The sequence below is a fragment of the Camelina sativa genome, chromosome 11, assembly GCF_000633955.1.
Source record: "Camelina sativa cultivar DH55 chromosome 11, Cs, whole genome shotgun sequence".
Lineage (NCBI taxonomy): Eukaryota > Viridiplantae > Streptophyta > Magnoliopsida > Brassicales > Brassicaceae > Camelina > Camelina sativa.
Window position 1 is genome coordinate 30,707,320 of NC_025695.1, and position 14,644 is coordinate 30,721,963.

General features: G+C 38.2%; 6 protein-coding genes and 1 pseudogene across 8 annotated transcripts in view; all 7 read right to left on the reverse strand.

The window, feature by feature from the left end:
- LOC104724733 overlaps positions 1 to 1,166 on the reverse strand; it is a 3,093-nt pseudogene extending 1,927 nt beyond the window's left edge.
- Positions 2,289 to 4,249, reverse strand: LOC104728522 (disease resistance-like protein CSA1). Its single transcript, XM_019232221.1, has 2 exons — positions 3,265 to 4,249; positions 2,289 to 3,068 (listed from the first exon to the last, which is right to left on the reverse strand). The coding sequence occupies exons 1-2, from the start codon at positions 4,090 to 4,092 to the stop codon at positions 2,493 to 2,495; spliced, it is 1,404 nt and encodes a 467-aa protein (XP_019087766.1). The 5' UTR covers positions 4,093 to 4,249; the 3' UTR covers positions 2,289 to 2,492.
- On the reverse strand, positions 4,348 to 5,813 carry LOC109127381 (disease resistance protein LAZ5-like). Its single transcript, XM_019232010.1, has 5 exons — positions 5,517 to 5,813; positions 5,154 to 5,445; positions 4,882 to 5,087; positions 4,448 to 4,777; positions 4,348 to 4,371 (listed from the first exon to the last, which is right to left on the reverse strand). The coding sequence occupies exons 1-5, from the start codon at positions 5,811 to 5,813 to the stop codon at positions 4,348 to 4,350; spliced, it is 1,149 nt and encodes a 382-aa protein (XP_019087555.1).
- On the reverse strand, positions 4,685 to 8,036 carry LOC104728523 (pentatricopeptide repeat-containing protein At5g46460, mitochondrial-like; the record flags this gene model as incomplete). Its single annotated transcript, XM_010447489.2, has 2 exons — positions 4,685 to 4,777; positions 4,882 to 8,036. A coding segment is annotated over one exon (2,097 nt), but the record flags the coding sequence as incomplete, so codon positions are not given.
- Positions 8,181 to 9,593, reverse strand: LOC104724735 (60S ribosomal protein L32-1). 2 transcript variants are annotated; one of them, XM_010443279.2, is made up of 4 exons: positions 9,503 to 9,593; positions 9,269 to 9,375; positions 8,573 to 8,754; positions 8,181 to 8,477 (listed from the first exon to the last, which is right to left on the reverse strand). In XM_010443279.2, the coding sequence occupies exons 2-4, from the start codon at positions 9,356 to 9,358 to the stop codon at positions 8,348 to 8,350; spliced, it is 402 nt and encodes a 133-aa protein (XP_010441581.1). In that variant the 5' UTR covers positions 9,359 to 9,375; positions 9,503 to 9,593; the 3' UTR covers positions 8,181 to 8,347. The 2 variants fall into 2 exon arrangements, with proteins under 2 accessions (XP_010441581.1, XP_010441580.1); XM_010443278.2 differs by having other exon boundaries at positions 9,487 to 9,567.
- LOC104724736 lies at positions 10,014 to 13,247 on the reverse strand. Of its 2 annotated transcripts, none has more exons than XM_010443281.2 (10): positions 12,778 to 13,247; positions 12,474 to 12,604; positions 12,238 to 12,372; positions 12,038 to 12,148; positions 11,689 to 11,949; positions 11,386 to 11,585; positions 11,036 to 11,306; positions 10,839 to 10,949; positions 10,564 to 10,755; positions 10,014 to 10,446 (listed from the first exon to the last, which is right to left on the reverse strand). In XM_010443281.2, the coding sequence occupies exons 1-10, from the start codon at positions 12,968 to 12,970 to the stop codon at positions 10,099 to 10,101; spliced, it is 1,953 nt and encodes a 650-aa protein (XP_010441583.1). In that variant the 5' UTR covers positions 12,971 to 13,247; the 3' UTR covers positions 10,014 to 10,098. The 2 variants fall into 2 exon arrangements, with proteins under 2 accessions (XP_010441583.1, XP_010441582.1); XM_010443280.2 differs by having other exon boundaries at positions 12,474 to 12,613; positions 12,778 to 13,242.
- LOC104724737 (probable C-terminal domain small phosphatase) overlaps positions 13,727 to 14,644 on the reverse strand; it is a gene marked incomplete in the record, with an annotated part of 3,880 nt that continues 2,962 nt past the window's right edge. Inside the window, 1 exon segment of the mRNA XM_019232218.1 lies at positions 13,727 to 14,644.

The window sequence follows — 14,644 nt, forward strand, 5'->3', positions numbered from 1 at the left end:
TGAGTTTGACCCACCAAGGCATCTAACACCAATTGATCATCCAAATCATCAATAACGATAAGAATTTTTTGTTGTTTTAGCCTCTCTCCCACTGCACCTAAATGATCTACTTTTATACCCTTTTTGTCTAGAACTTGAGATAGAAATTTTCCTTGCATATGCAACTTCATGTTGTAGTCGTCTGAATTGGCTCTAGGATAGATTTTCGTACTCTTACGTATGAAAGCTTTATCTATGAAAACACTACCTTGGAAGTGTCAAGAAAGTCGGCTAAACAAAGCCCTTGCAATGGTAGTTTTACCAATCCCTGAAGAACCCCATATACCAACCATTTTCACCTCCTCAGATTCCAATTGCAACAACATACTCATTTCAGCGATATGGTCCTCAATGCCAACAAAAACCTCAGAATCTTTCGATGTAGTTAAAAGCAGTTTACCCAAAACATCATTGGCTATTTCTTCAACCATTTTTGCTTCGTTACCCCTAGCAAAAAGAAAGATAATTTCACAAACATGAAAACATTTATTCAATATAAAAGTAAGCAATAATGGTTAAATATATAATAAAAAAACAATACCAAGTCACAGAATGATATCCGAGGATATTAGCAACATCGGTTAAAGCATTCTGCCATTGATTTATCACGTCGTCTGTTTTGTTCTTGCAAGTCTCTTGAAAGATCTTTCCAAAGTCTCCGGTTTGTTTCCTCACATGTGAAGGATCCAAACGGTAGAAAATGGAATCACAAGTTGGCCAGACTCTTTCTTGCATTTCAAGATCTTCAACAACTCATTGAGACACCAACTCGAAGAAGCGTAGTTTTTGGAGAACACGACCACGGCGATTCTGGACTCCCGAATCCCATGTTTAAGTTCGGGATCGAGCAGTCGGCTTCTTCCAATCTCACTATCTTTAAAAGCAATGATCAATTTGCGATCTAGCTCCTTGAGAAAGTGGCTGAGGAAACTTGCGCGGACGTCTTCCCCACTGAAACTTGGGAAAACATCGTATAGCCAATTGCAAGAAGAAGATGAATGAGCCATAGATAGAGAGAGCGGGGATGAAACTATGGCGATTGAGGTTGTGAGACCAAAAAAGAGAAAGTACAGTATAAGTGAGGGCTCAATGTCGTTCGTTTCTATGAATGAAATCTGTGCAGATAAGTGTCAGCACCATATTGTTGACATAATTGTCCATCTTAAGTCAGGGCTTAAGCTCTTCTGATTTATTTATTTGACCGGGAACAGTTACCAAGAGCCAAGTCTTTAATCGTCAATTAATTTATACTTTTGAGTATATTTATATTTTCGGCTTTTGTAACTTTTGAATAAAATGTTTGTGTATCCCCCCCCCCCCTTACGGCCTCAAGCTTAATTAGCAATTATTTCCTCAGTATACCTTACTTACAAATTCCTATTGTGCTCATTCTGACATGTAACATGAGTTTACTATGAGCACTAGGACATAGATCGTAATTAGAATTTAGAAATACATACATTTGAAAACAGTTTTCGCACGGACTTGCGTGTGTGTTGAAAAGAGTCAAAGATAAAGTTGATTTTGTAGTTTACCCCTAACATTACGTTTTGATTAATGAATAAAAATATAAACTAGAGAAAAGAGTTGGTAGCCATAGTACTTTCAACTATATGCTGCACTTGATGTAACAAAGTATTTTTTAAAATAAATTTTACATTTTATTAAAATATATATATATAAACTAGAGAAAAGAGTTAGTAGCGATAGTGGTTCATATACGGTAGCAAAAAGAGAGAGGAATTTTCGTGGAAAAGGTGCTTAGGAATTAAGATTATTATATTTAATTATGGTCCATTCTCCACTCACATTACCAAATTTTCAAAAAAAGACAACTCAAATCCTACTCCCTCTGTATTGAGTCAATACTATTGACCAATCAATATATTTTAGCATTAGGTTTTGGAAGGAAGCGTGTGCAAGAAGATACCACTTTTACATTACTCTGTTTCTTGAGTATATGTGTGTGTTTACACATTCATTAGCGTTTTATCTACAAACGCATTACTATTTCTTACATATGCAATAGATGTTCGTTCGGGTAATAGCTCTGAGACTCCAGACCACAATTTTTTACTTCGAGAACATTAAAAATTGTCTGCATTTGAAGGTGATGTTTCCATAATACCAATACATGTTTAACATTAAGTTTTGAGATTTAATGTGATTGGTGAAACCCATGATATTGTGTATGAATTAAGGTGGAAAAAGTAAATGAATTAAATGACTTACCTCGAGTCAATCTAAAAGTTTAGCACTCAAGTCCCAACTCTGTTTTAATAATGGAACATGAGAAACAAACATATGAAAATGAGTTACATCAATAATCACCTTTGCCTCATCAAATATTGTTACAAGAAGATATCGTTGATAAAATAAGCTATTAACACTCCGTGGATCTACATAGATATTACAGGTTGCGTCACCATTGAAGTCATCATCCCTTGTTTCGGTTATTGAAACAACCATTTGATTCCTCTCAAGAAACCTGACAATATACCTTCACAATGTGTGACGCACTCTGTCCCTAAGCTTGCCTCCCAAGAACCTGATTCATAAACTAAACTGAAGCCACACTTCAAGACCTCGCAATTCGTAACGTCATTAGTACCATTTGTAACTTCAAATTTTATGGAAGCCTTAGTAGGAACGCATTTCTTCTTATTATCCTCTTCTTGACATTTTTCTATATCCAACCAATTGGTGTAGCCAATGAACACATGAGTCGACTTAATGGTGCGTTCCTCATCACCTGTCTCAAATAAACCTCCAATATGGCAATTAAAGTTGCTAGACAGTGTCTCAACATCGTCAAACTCACATCTGCATTTCAACTGGAGGTTGTTGTTTCGAGTTTTGTAGTGCTCAAATGAGACAATAGCACACAGAGCTATTCCAACAGATCCATTTTCACTCCAGTGTCCAGGAAGTTCTGGATATAACTCTGCTCCAGAAGCTATGTGACTAAACCAAGCAGGAACTTCACTTCCAGGAAAGCAAGTGGCAACCAAAGTTTCAAATGCAAAACCCTGAAAAGTAAATTGAATGTAATTCAGACCACTAACATGAAAGATAGAGTGGAGCATTGACTGTATACAAGTACAGTATTACAAAAGGATGGTTCCTAGTCTAGAGAAACTGAGAAACTATAGATAAAAAGTTTTGAAATTTATTGCTTATATATACAAAAAGGGGATACAGGGGAGCACTAGCAGGAAGAAATACCTTATTGTGGCGATTCAATGCGTCTGAGAGGAGGTGGCTCTTACTGTGAGCATAACATACAATTTGATTCTTCGCAGCTTGCTCTAGTTTTCCACAGTTAGTGAAAATGAATGAGGCGGGGACCTGCTGCGTTGTTGGCATAAGAAGGGCCAAGGGAACGGCTACTGTTTTTAGTGAAATACAACCATGCGCATCTAAGCATTGAAGATTTGGTGGCAGTGTTGAGATAGAAAGTAAACTATCACAATACTTCAAGTCGATCCATTTCAGATGATAGAGTTGACTGATGCTAGATCCCAGGCTGCAGATATCTTTATTTCCCCTTAAGCACAGATGCCGCAACAAGGATACACCGTTCATCCGGAATGGCTGACGGCAGACCACTTGGTCTTTGCATTTAACACAATGCAGTAACATATTTGGTAGCTCTTTTATTGACGTCCTGTCGAGTAGTAAAATCTGCAGGTTTTTCATGTTTTCCTTAATATCAGGAAACCTCGTAAGACTTTCACAACCAGAGAGTATTAGTTCTTCAAGAGCCTTTAACTTGGCGAGACAGTAAGGTAGAGACTCCAACATTTTGCAGTCTTTCAAATTAAGTAACACAAGTTTCTGGAAGTTTTTGATGCTTTTGGGAAGGTTCTTGATTGCAGTGCCATCTAAATGTAGAAATTCAAGATTTTCGGAATTCAGCTCAAACTTTTTAAATCTTGAGCAGCCACTGAGGATGAGAGTCTTCAGAGATATTAAATGCAGTCTTTCTGGTAGAGAAGAAAGCATTACACATCCTCTCAGGTTCATAAAAACAAGGCTCTTCATGTTTTTCATCTCTTTTGGTAGCGTACTCAGATTCGTGCAGCCTTCTAGATTCAATCTCCGGAGATAAAACGCCTTCGACAATGCTGACAGGTCAATCAGATTTGTAGAAAAACTTAGATCCACCCATTTCAACTGTGGCACTTCCTGTGACAACCACTCAAAACATGGTTACCACCAATCAGCTCATTTGTATTGTATACATATATGTTTAGATGTTATATCGATGTGTTTCCTCCAAATAAAACAGTTCTAGTCATAGCTAGCTCATTTTGATGCAAAAGTTAAATGCTAACATAAAGAGAAATTAACAATCGAGAGCACTCAAATGTAGGAAACGCAAATGATGGCACAAAGGATGACATACCTTAGCCTCTTTCCAAACATGTTTAATCTTACTGTAAGGAAGCCTGAGGTCAATAAGATTCTTTGGGTTAAAGTCTGATGGAAGATCATCCAGAGGGAATTTCAGCCAGTGAAAATATCGAATCTCTGGAAATGGAAAGTTAAGCCTCTCGGGCAAGTTTACTTTACAGTCAACTTCACATTGCTGAGGACAAAGAGAATCATAGATTTTGAGGTATCGCAGAGTCTGCGGGTTGAACCTTCTGATAAAATCTTTCTTATCTAAGGCCTTTCCCTTGTTTTCTTCAAATTTGGAAGTGTCTAGGAAAATACCTCTCACCTTGTGCTTTTCCTGAAAACAAGTTAAACGACAAGAAATTAAAACAGTGCATACTTAAACACAAAATCTAACACTAACGAAAGTATATTAATGTGGACTTGTGAGATTTCTTTTACCTTCTTTCCATGTTCTGACCACAGAGTCACAATACTTTCGTCATCATTCCACATTCTTTCCCCCGACTTGTTTTCATTGGATGAACCAAGTTGCTTGCCCAATGTACACAGTAGATTATGCATCTCGATTCGGCCAGCAGAGATGCATATCAACAACATTTCAACAAGATCTCTAACAGCTTCACCAGACTCAGGCACGTACGGATCTAGTCAACATATTACATAATCTTCCTCCTCTGATCTAAAGAAACAAGCTATGTCAAGAAACGCACCCTTTTGTTGATCACTCAATTTGTCATAACTGAATCTCAGTTCAGTTAGGATCTTGGGATTGCAACAATGTGGCAGGGTTACTAGTCTTGCTTCCCACTGATCCTCGTCTTTCCCACAAAGCTCCTTTCCCAATTCCTCAAGGGCTCGTGGATTGCCTCCAGCATACTCCACACATTTTTTGGATAGCTCAGGGAAACTCCCTTCTGCGTGATGGTTGAAGAGTTGAAGAGCTTCTTTATCGTTCAAACCAGAGACCACGTAAGTATCGTCTACCAGTTCTTCGATAGATGACTTGTCACATATTGTAATGACAATCTTGCTTCCATCCCTAATGCGCTCGCGGTTTTTGAGTAAAAATCTACTTGGTCCTTGTGGCTCACATCATCCAAAACAACAAGAATTTTCTTAGTGAACATCTCAGCGTTATCATTGTCTTCCCCATTCATAAGTATGCCCTTCAACCAATCCGACCCATGTTCTTTTGACTTCTCACGGATCCCAAAGATATACTTGTTAAAGACAAAGTTATCTGTCCATTTTTTGAAATAAGCATCTGCGAGAGTGGTTTTACCAATACCAGACATCCCAACAAATCCAACAATTCTAAGTTCAGCACTTTTAAACTTAACTACCTCGTCCAATTCCTTAATTTGTTCCATTCTATTGAATTAATCCCCACCAAACAAGTCAAATGAATGAGGATTTCCTTATTGAATTAAGATCAGTTGTTTAACCAGAGCTTCTCGCGTCACTAGTCAAAGTTTGAAAATTCCCAAGTCACTTTTCTACCAATAATCCCCACAAGAACACGTTCCATCCTTAAAATGATGAAACCGGCTTGAATCCCTTAAAACAATTTCACGTCCCACAACTCTTGAGATCAACTTAATCACTGAGTGGCAATCTTCACAAACACGTAGATTCTTCATCACTGTGATTGTACTTCCTTCAACTGTATTAATCAACCCAAACGCAATAGCAAGCCTTTCACTGTGATACCACAACATCTCTTCTTTCTGTTCATCTTCTACATCATGTAGAGCAGATCTATAGTCAGGAACATAGCCAAATTCCTTCAACTTCTCTTTCAGAAACTCCAACTTCTCATATATTTTCATGCAATGTGGTCGATCACCGGAAAAGAAATCATGCTTTTCCCCTATAAGCACAACCCAACTGCTCCCAGGTTTCTTCATTATCCCTTTCTGCTTCATCTTAACTCTCAGTTTCGATACATTCGACCATCTACCAGCAGAAGCATATATATTTGACAACAAAACATACGCAGCGCTTGATTTTGAGTCCAAATTAAAAATCGCAGCAGCAGCTTTCTCGCCTCTGTCTACATCAGAATGCATCCTACAAGCACTAAGCAAAGCCAACCAAACCATTTCATTAGGTTTCACAACCATGCTCTCGATAAGTTCTTCTGCTTCTTTCAACTCCCCGCATCTTCCCAAGATATCAACCATACAAGTGTAATGTTGAATCTTTCTATCGATATGATTTAATCCGCTTGACATGAAATCGAACAGCTTTCTTCCTTTCTGTAGGAACCCACAATGGCTACAAGCAGAGAGCAAGCCAGTGAAAGTGATCTCATCTGGCTCTTTGTTTAGGCGAATCATTTGACCGAATATGACAAACGCCCACTTTCCACGTCCATGCTGCGCGCAGCCAACAATAATGGAATTCCATGACACAATGCTCTTCTTGAAGATTTCAATGAACACTGAAACGGCATCGTTCACATTTCCACAATCGCTGTACATCATAACGAGAGAATTACCCACAAAGGCATCAGTTCCTAAACCAAGCTTCACTGCTACTCCATGCATCTCCTTGCCCCAATCCAATGTTCCCAAAGCAGAACAAGAGTTTAACCCGCTAGCAAATGTTGATTGGTTCGGTAAGATACTGTTTCTTAACATCCCTGAGAATATACTTAATGCATCTTCGTGCTTTTTGTTCAGACTATAACCTGACAATAGAGCAGTCCACACAGCAACTTGTTCATGAACCTTCTCGTCGAACACCTTCCTAGAATCCTCTGTTCTTTTGCAGTTTGCATAAAAAGTTATGAGCGAAGCAGATACATACTCTTCATATAAAAACCCAGACTTGATGATGAAGCCATGAACTTGTATACCCATATGAAACGCTGGAGCATTTGCACAAGCGGTGATTACACAAGTGAACGTTCTTGAAGTAGATTTTATGCAACAACGCAACATGTTCTTGAACAAATCGAGAGCTTCTCCACTCCTCTCATTCTGGTCTAACCCAGAGATCATTGTCGTCCACGAAATCACATTCCTCCGAGGCATTTGCTTAAACAACTTCAAGGCATCGTCTACTTTACCAAACAGTAAATACCCATGAACCATCGCGTTCCAGGCTGCAGTATCTTTCACAGGCATTTGACAAAACAACCTCTCCGCTTGATCGATCTTACCGGACCTAAAACACCCATTCATCATCGCTGTCCACGAAACAACGCTTCTCTCAGGCATTTCATCGAACAGCTTCACTGCAGTATCCATATCTCCACACTCGACACAACCACTGATCATCGAGTTCCACGAGACAACATCCCTCACGGGCATTTCGTCGAACAGGTTCAACGCATCAACCAATCTATTGTTCCTCGTGTATCCCGTAATCATCTTGGTGTAAAGACTCACATGAGGAGATGGAACCTGGTTGAAAATCTCACGTGCCTCGTCGAGTCTTCGGTTCAACAAGTGATTACATATCGAAACTTCACGATTCTGAAACTCCTTAGCAACCGAGAAGCTCCTGTACCATTTCTCATGGACAACATGAGAAATTGAGAATCTCGAAATGGAGAAAGCTCGAAACTTGTAACGGCCAGAAACAACGAAGGGGTTTTAAAGCTTTCTGACAAATTGTCTTCGGTTCGAAACTATCATGTGTTAGTCTAACTGTCTGTTAATTTCGTTAAACTTGAACAATAAAGTTTTAAACTTTCTATCAAACAGGCATTGTTTCATTTCGAGCGCATGTGACAAAATTTGTAGTAGATTGATGATTCGATTCATACTTTACGTTGTGTAGATTCTGAATTAATCATATCATAAAACGAGAACCAAAGTTATAAAATCTTCAGAAAGGCAAAAAAGATAATCCGAAATAGTCAACGACAGACAAAAGTAAAACCCTATAGGGCTTTTCACTCGTCTTCCTGGCTACGCAACCTAGCAAGCCTGTTGGTAACAACAACGTCTAGCTGAGAAGCTCTCTCAACTATGGCCTTTCTCTTCTTTGTTGAGACATTGTGAGCAATCTCTGCACAGTAAGTCCTGAGAAGAAACCAAAGCAAAACACAATCATGAGAATTTGTTAACCAATCTCTCACATTCTTCTGGTTTATATCTAACTAAATCATAACAGTTACCTGTTGTGCATCATGAGTAGCTCGAGCTCAGAGGTGTTGTGAACAACGAATTTCTTGAATCCATTGGGAAGGTAGTGACGGGTCTTCTTGTCAGATCCGTAACCAACATTGGGCATCAAGGTGACACCCTTGAACTTTCTCCTCACACGGGAGTCAATACCCTTAGGCCTCCTCCAGCTTTCCTGAACAATAACAAATCGCAAGACAAAAGAACAATCAGAGAATGAAACATTAGAGAAACAAATCAAGCTTTCTGACGAATAACACTAGATGAGAAATGTCAACAGGGTTAAAGTAACAGTAAGCTTATCAAATAAAAAGCAAACTGTGTCGCAAGACCTGTAGGAGATTCACTTTAAGCCCGTAAAAAAACGAAGTAACCAGAAACAGATTTTAGAATTCTGGCTACCAGATACCACAGGGCATTTATATAGATGCAAAATCTCATAGTCCTAATGCATAGATGCAAAATCTCATAGTCCTAATGCACAGATGCAAAATTACATAGTCCTAATGCATCATACTGAAACAATCTCATAGTCTTTTTCAACTATAACATTGTCTCACTATAGAGTAGAAGCAATCATTTCTTTCTCACTATCAAAGTCTAAAATCCAGAGAGTAACGAACGAACAACCTAGGAGATAAAGTTGAATCTCTAAACCTGTAAGGCTGTGACCAAGAAAGGTGGTTTACCTTGACGGTGATTCTGCGATCACTCTGGGGTCTGATGAATTTGGCAGACCTCTTCTTCACGACCTTCTTCGTAAGCAACGGAACCGCCATTTTTTACTCCTCCTTCTCTACAGAATCATCAAAAGGCAAAGAAGCGTGAGAAGAAACTTCGATTTCAATACACATAAACTAACATCAAGGATGTGATTCAGAGAGCGTGAGAGAGAAAGAGAGCTTACGGTGATGAGAGCTTACGGTGATGAGAGCTCCCGCCGCCGCTAATGTGAAAAGATGTCTTTTGGTAGACTTAAGTTTTCTTATAAATATATAAATTAGGGTTTCTCTGTGTGATGTAGGGGTCAAAAATGTCATTCTGTAAAAGATCAGAGACTGGTCGACAGAATAAACGGCTAGATACTCTAAACGCACAATCAACGGTTGGATCTTAGTTCTTATGTTTTTCAATAGAGGGATTACAAGTTGCTTATAATCTAACTTTTTTGCACAAAACTAATAAACTAAAAAAATTAACTTTTTTTCAATCAGAATAATATTTTGATATTTGATACATAATAAGGTTTTTAAATGATAGTTTTTTTTTAAAATATGAATGGCAATTTAAATTGGTTTTTGGAATTTAAAATTAGAGTTTTATATTTTTGGTTTAGAACTTTAGATCTTAAATTTTTCACACTTGAGTTGTTTGTATGTGTTTACATTGATTTAGCCAAATGCTACAATGATGTTCTCTCTTGGTTGAGTAATGTGTTCTCGTATGTCTTGTCTTTCCATAATCTTTCTAGTTTTTAGATGTGTGGAAAAAAAAAACTAAGTAGCACAATGTACATGTTCTAAGCTGTGATGTTCATCAAACAAATCTTAGCTGATGAAGAACATTCACTCAAGACTTTGTAAATATCAGAACGAAACTCATACGAGTTCGGTTCTGATGGTACAGACTCAACCCACTCCTTTTCGACCTTCTGAACATGTGAATTCATCTTCATAACAGCTTCGAACTCGATTTTGCCCTTTAATCTCTTCAAAAACTTCACTGAGAATGTCATTTCAAGGTTCTTGAGTTCAGTTTCTTCGGTCACCTGGATCCCAATCTCAGCACCTTTTGCGCTAGCAAATCCAACCAGCATCGGATTGATGTAATGTTGTGAAGGTTCTGGTTTTGTTTCAATGCTGTATACCTATGAAATTGCCAACATCTTTAAGTTAATGCCTTTAACCAAATTTGAAGAAGAAAATCAGAAAGATGGAACTTTTCTGGATATTAGTCTCATCAAAGAGAGAAATCGATGATGTACCTGAAGATAATCGATTCCCAGGGTGGGAAGAGAGTCTGTAATTCCATGTGAAGCAAGGATGCTCAAGACTCCACTAGAACCAACCGGGGACTTAAGTATCTCCCATGGAGATTTCATCAAAATCTTGTGCTTTTTAGGTTCCTCTGGTGAGCTGCAGACTACTGGAAGCGTTTCTTCTTGGAGAAACCAGATCTATATATTAGTAAAAACATGTACTTTGTGAGAATCTGATAGCCGAAATACAAAACTATTCTCGGAGGAGTTCAAGCCTTAACCTTTTCTGACTCGAATCCAAAATGATCATTGTCCTGAAATAGCTTCTGCAGAGCTTCAATGGTATGTTCAGGGGAAACTATGACAAGTGGTACGCAAGCGCGATCTTCTTCCTGCACATAACCCGACAGTTATCCTGTAAAATCATAACTAAAATGACATGAACATCTTATAGGTGGTAAATTATGCATCAGCTAACCTTTATGAACCTCTGCTCCTCATCAAGTAACGTCTGAAGGTACGAGACTACACCATTCCGATCTTCTGGTTGTTCGTTCTCATGATCATTGAGAACCAAACAAATAGAAACTTTACCCTCAGAGAATAGACTTTGCCCTTGTTGAAGGAAACTGAAGTTATCACCCATTTTCTCTTTGCTTGCATCAAAACTAAGGCACTCTCGTGAAACATTCAGAGTACATTCTGATGCTCTAGCTCTCAGCGTATTGATTTCCTCAATTGCATTCCATCTATTTCATCAAGATTCAAATGAAAACTGAGAAAACACGCTTCTGGCAATGGTTGGTAAATTTCATTAAGTAAATTTACCTCTTCGATGTGGTGTCAATACTTTGCAAAGCTTTCTGAAGCAGTGTGGAGTTTACGTCAAGGATATGATCAGCAAGTAAATTCCTTTGGGACTTTTCTCCAAACCTTAATCCATCAAACACATGATTTTGCTCCAATTCACATAACTTCTTTTTAGCAGCAATAAGACGCTTCTGCTGCTTTTTTCTTTCTTTCCATTCCTGAAATGAAAAAGAACGCAGAGTATAAAAGATCAAGAAAGATCACAATTGGAAAGTCTATAAAGACTGGTCAATCTGAAGAGTGAAGAAGAATATGCCTCACAAGCTGCCGCCTTTCTTTCTTGGACCGCTCATCTGCTCGCATATTCACCTCGAGGAGTCCCTTCGGGGGAGTTATATACATCTCCTTTCTTTCTAAATCAACATCAGGAACAATTGCGTCTACAAAAGGTATCCACACAAGCTGATTGGTCTTTGCACTCCCATTGCATACTTCCATGGATGAGTCAAGCAAAACGTGTAGAAGATCATTTCCTCCATTGTCAAAAATATTAGCAACAGTTCCAACAAGTTGACCGGTCTCCTGTACATAGATAACTGATTTAGACCAGAGACTTTTCACAAAATTTGCGACATATATATATCACAAGAGGCAAAACCCACATATATACCTTGAGAAGAACTCTCATGCCTACAAGATCACGAGTGTAAAACTCTCCTTCGTCAAGCTCAGGACGATCATCTTCCTCAGCAAGCAGAGTTGCACCAACGAGTTGTCTCACCTGAAGGAAACAAAACCCACAAAAAATTTGAAATTTAACAAATAATGTTCAAATTGTCTCTACTAAATCTCTCAAGATCACTAAACTACCTGATCAACATCGTCTAACCCTTGAAACTTGAGAATCCAACTCTTCTGCGCAGGATGAGGTCTTCCTTCAACTAACTCAACCTCATCAATCTTATCTTGTCCCATCAATTGTTGCTTTAACCATCTTCTACCAGGCTAATGAAGCAATCACGCCAATGGTAAACCAATGTCAAATCTTATTATTTCCAGAAAAAAAACACAACAAAATGTCCACAAATTTCTCTCAATTTTAATACCTTGGAGAAACGTAAATCAGGGAAATCAGTGTTTGGTTTTATGCAAATCTCCCCTTGTAGGCCATGAACACCAGACAAGAACCCAACCTCAACCAAATCCAAGCCTCTGTCACTACTGGTTTCAACTGATTCTTGAGTAGCTTAAGATCAAAACCAAAATTATAATCAATTCAATAAATCCAGTTGCTAATAACAGCTTCTCGAAACCCAAATTTTCTTAAAGTTTCCACAGCTTGTAAAAAGAACAAGACAGAGAACCCAGAAACGCAAAACAAGAATAAACCCAATTAACAAAATTAGTTACCGGTGCTACGAACGAGGAAGCTGGATTTCCCACGAGCTCTCACGAGACAGAAGTGACATTTTGTACGAGACAATGCCGAGACGGGACGAGATAGTTGGAAGCTTTGGAAACGGTGGGAATTATTGGGATTGAATAGATGAATTGGTGTGAAAGTAATTGAGGTCGAAGAACAGAGAAGCGAAGCTCTCAGCATTATCTCTTCTCTCTCTCTCTCTCTAAGCAATGGATACGACGAATGTCGCAACAACAACAAAAAGATCCCAGCTTTACCGAAACAGTTCAAAGACTCTATCTGGTCCGGAGGGTTCTCATGTTCATTAACATGTTCATGTCATGTGTCCATGTCTCACGTGTGAGCACTTAAGTTTGGTAGATTCAGATTTTATCTTCTAGTGGCTCGCTCGTGCACACCTTAGGATTTTATCAGCCTTGGAAGCATAAGCAGAAGAGATTTGGTGGGCTGATAACATATTTGTTACATAACGGATAGGTTTATGACATCAACAACAAGGAGGCATGAACTGCAGTTCAACCTAACACGACATGACACACTCAGCTTGTTTTGTTATTATTTCTGTCTTGTTGATAGCTCACCATTTTTAACTATCGAGTAAGATAAACGGAGGCGTAGTTTTGTTTCATTTCAATGGAGAAGGAAGAAATCTGTTTTTATGTAACCTTCATAGATAATAGAAACGTTCCTAAGACTATCAAAGAACTTTTAAAGGTTTCTATAAATCATTCATGCATTGTAGACTATAAGGGTTTTGTGAACTGAGCAAAATAATACTTTCATAGGCAAAGAAAGAGCCTGTGACTAGTTTTTAGCAGAGCTCTGGGTCCTGGAAAATTCACTCAGGATAACATCAAAGATAAACATACTAATTTAAACCAGTCACAGAACATAAATAAATGTTAAAACCTAGGACTAGGAGGAAACAAACCAAGCTCAGAAACTGATACACAGCATTACTGAAACTGAGTTACAATTTAAACAATCATCTGTGACTAAAACGTGTATGATATTAAGACAATAACCTTTTTTCCTCTACATGAAACAAGGGGAAGAAACAGAGGGACATAATCAGATTTTGGACCGAGTTAAGTAACATGATTCTGAAACAGCTTTCAGTATTAAAAAAAATTACAAGGTTGGAGAGGAAGGGAATAAGAAACCAGAAGCAGAAGAAGCTTGTTAGACCAAAGAAAGGACTAAGTAAAAATGGATTTAAAACTTACCTACTCTTGTCATTTCCATTAAGCGTATAAATATAGTTAAGTTTCGTTACTTCATTGGATGATATCTGCACATAAGGCATGCAAAATCATAAAACCTTTAATGAGTATTATAGACTATATATATATACCATGAGCTTGACTCGATCATCGCATACTCAGAATTCCTCCAACCTCGAGGTATGAAATCTCATCTGAATGTTGCAAAGCCAAGAGATGGAAAACGTGGGATAACTTTGCTCAGAACCTTTAAAATAAACAAGAGAAGCTGATAGAAGATTCAAGATTCATGGACTCAACAACTTCTGCATTATTTGAATATATTTCTGTATTTCTATGACTGGCAAAGACGCATTTAAAACGTTCTGAATTTACCAGTCCAAGTAGGAAATGAGTCCAGAGAGAGAGAGACATGAACGCAGCTGGTGTTAACTTGCAAAAAGATTTCACGCAATAATAACTCATTTGTACACATCCATTATATCAGCTTAACCAACTGTACATTTGTAACAAACTGCAAGATTTTCTAGGATCTATCTTGGCAGAGAAGAACTAGCAACATCATAAGATTTAAGCCCACAACTAGGTCTTCTATTAAAAAAAAACGAGCAAGCAAGGAAACTTACTCTCA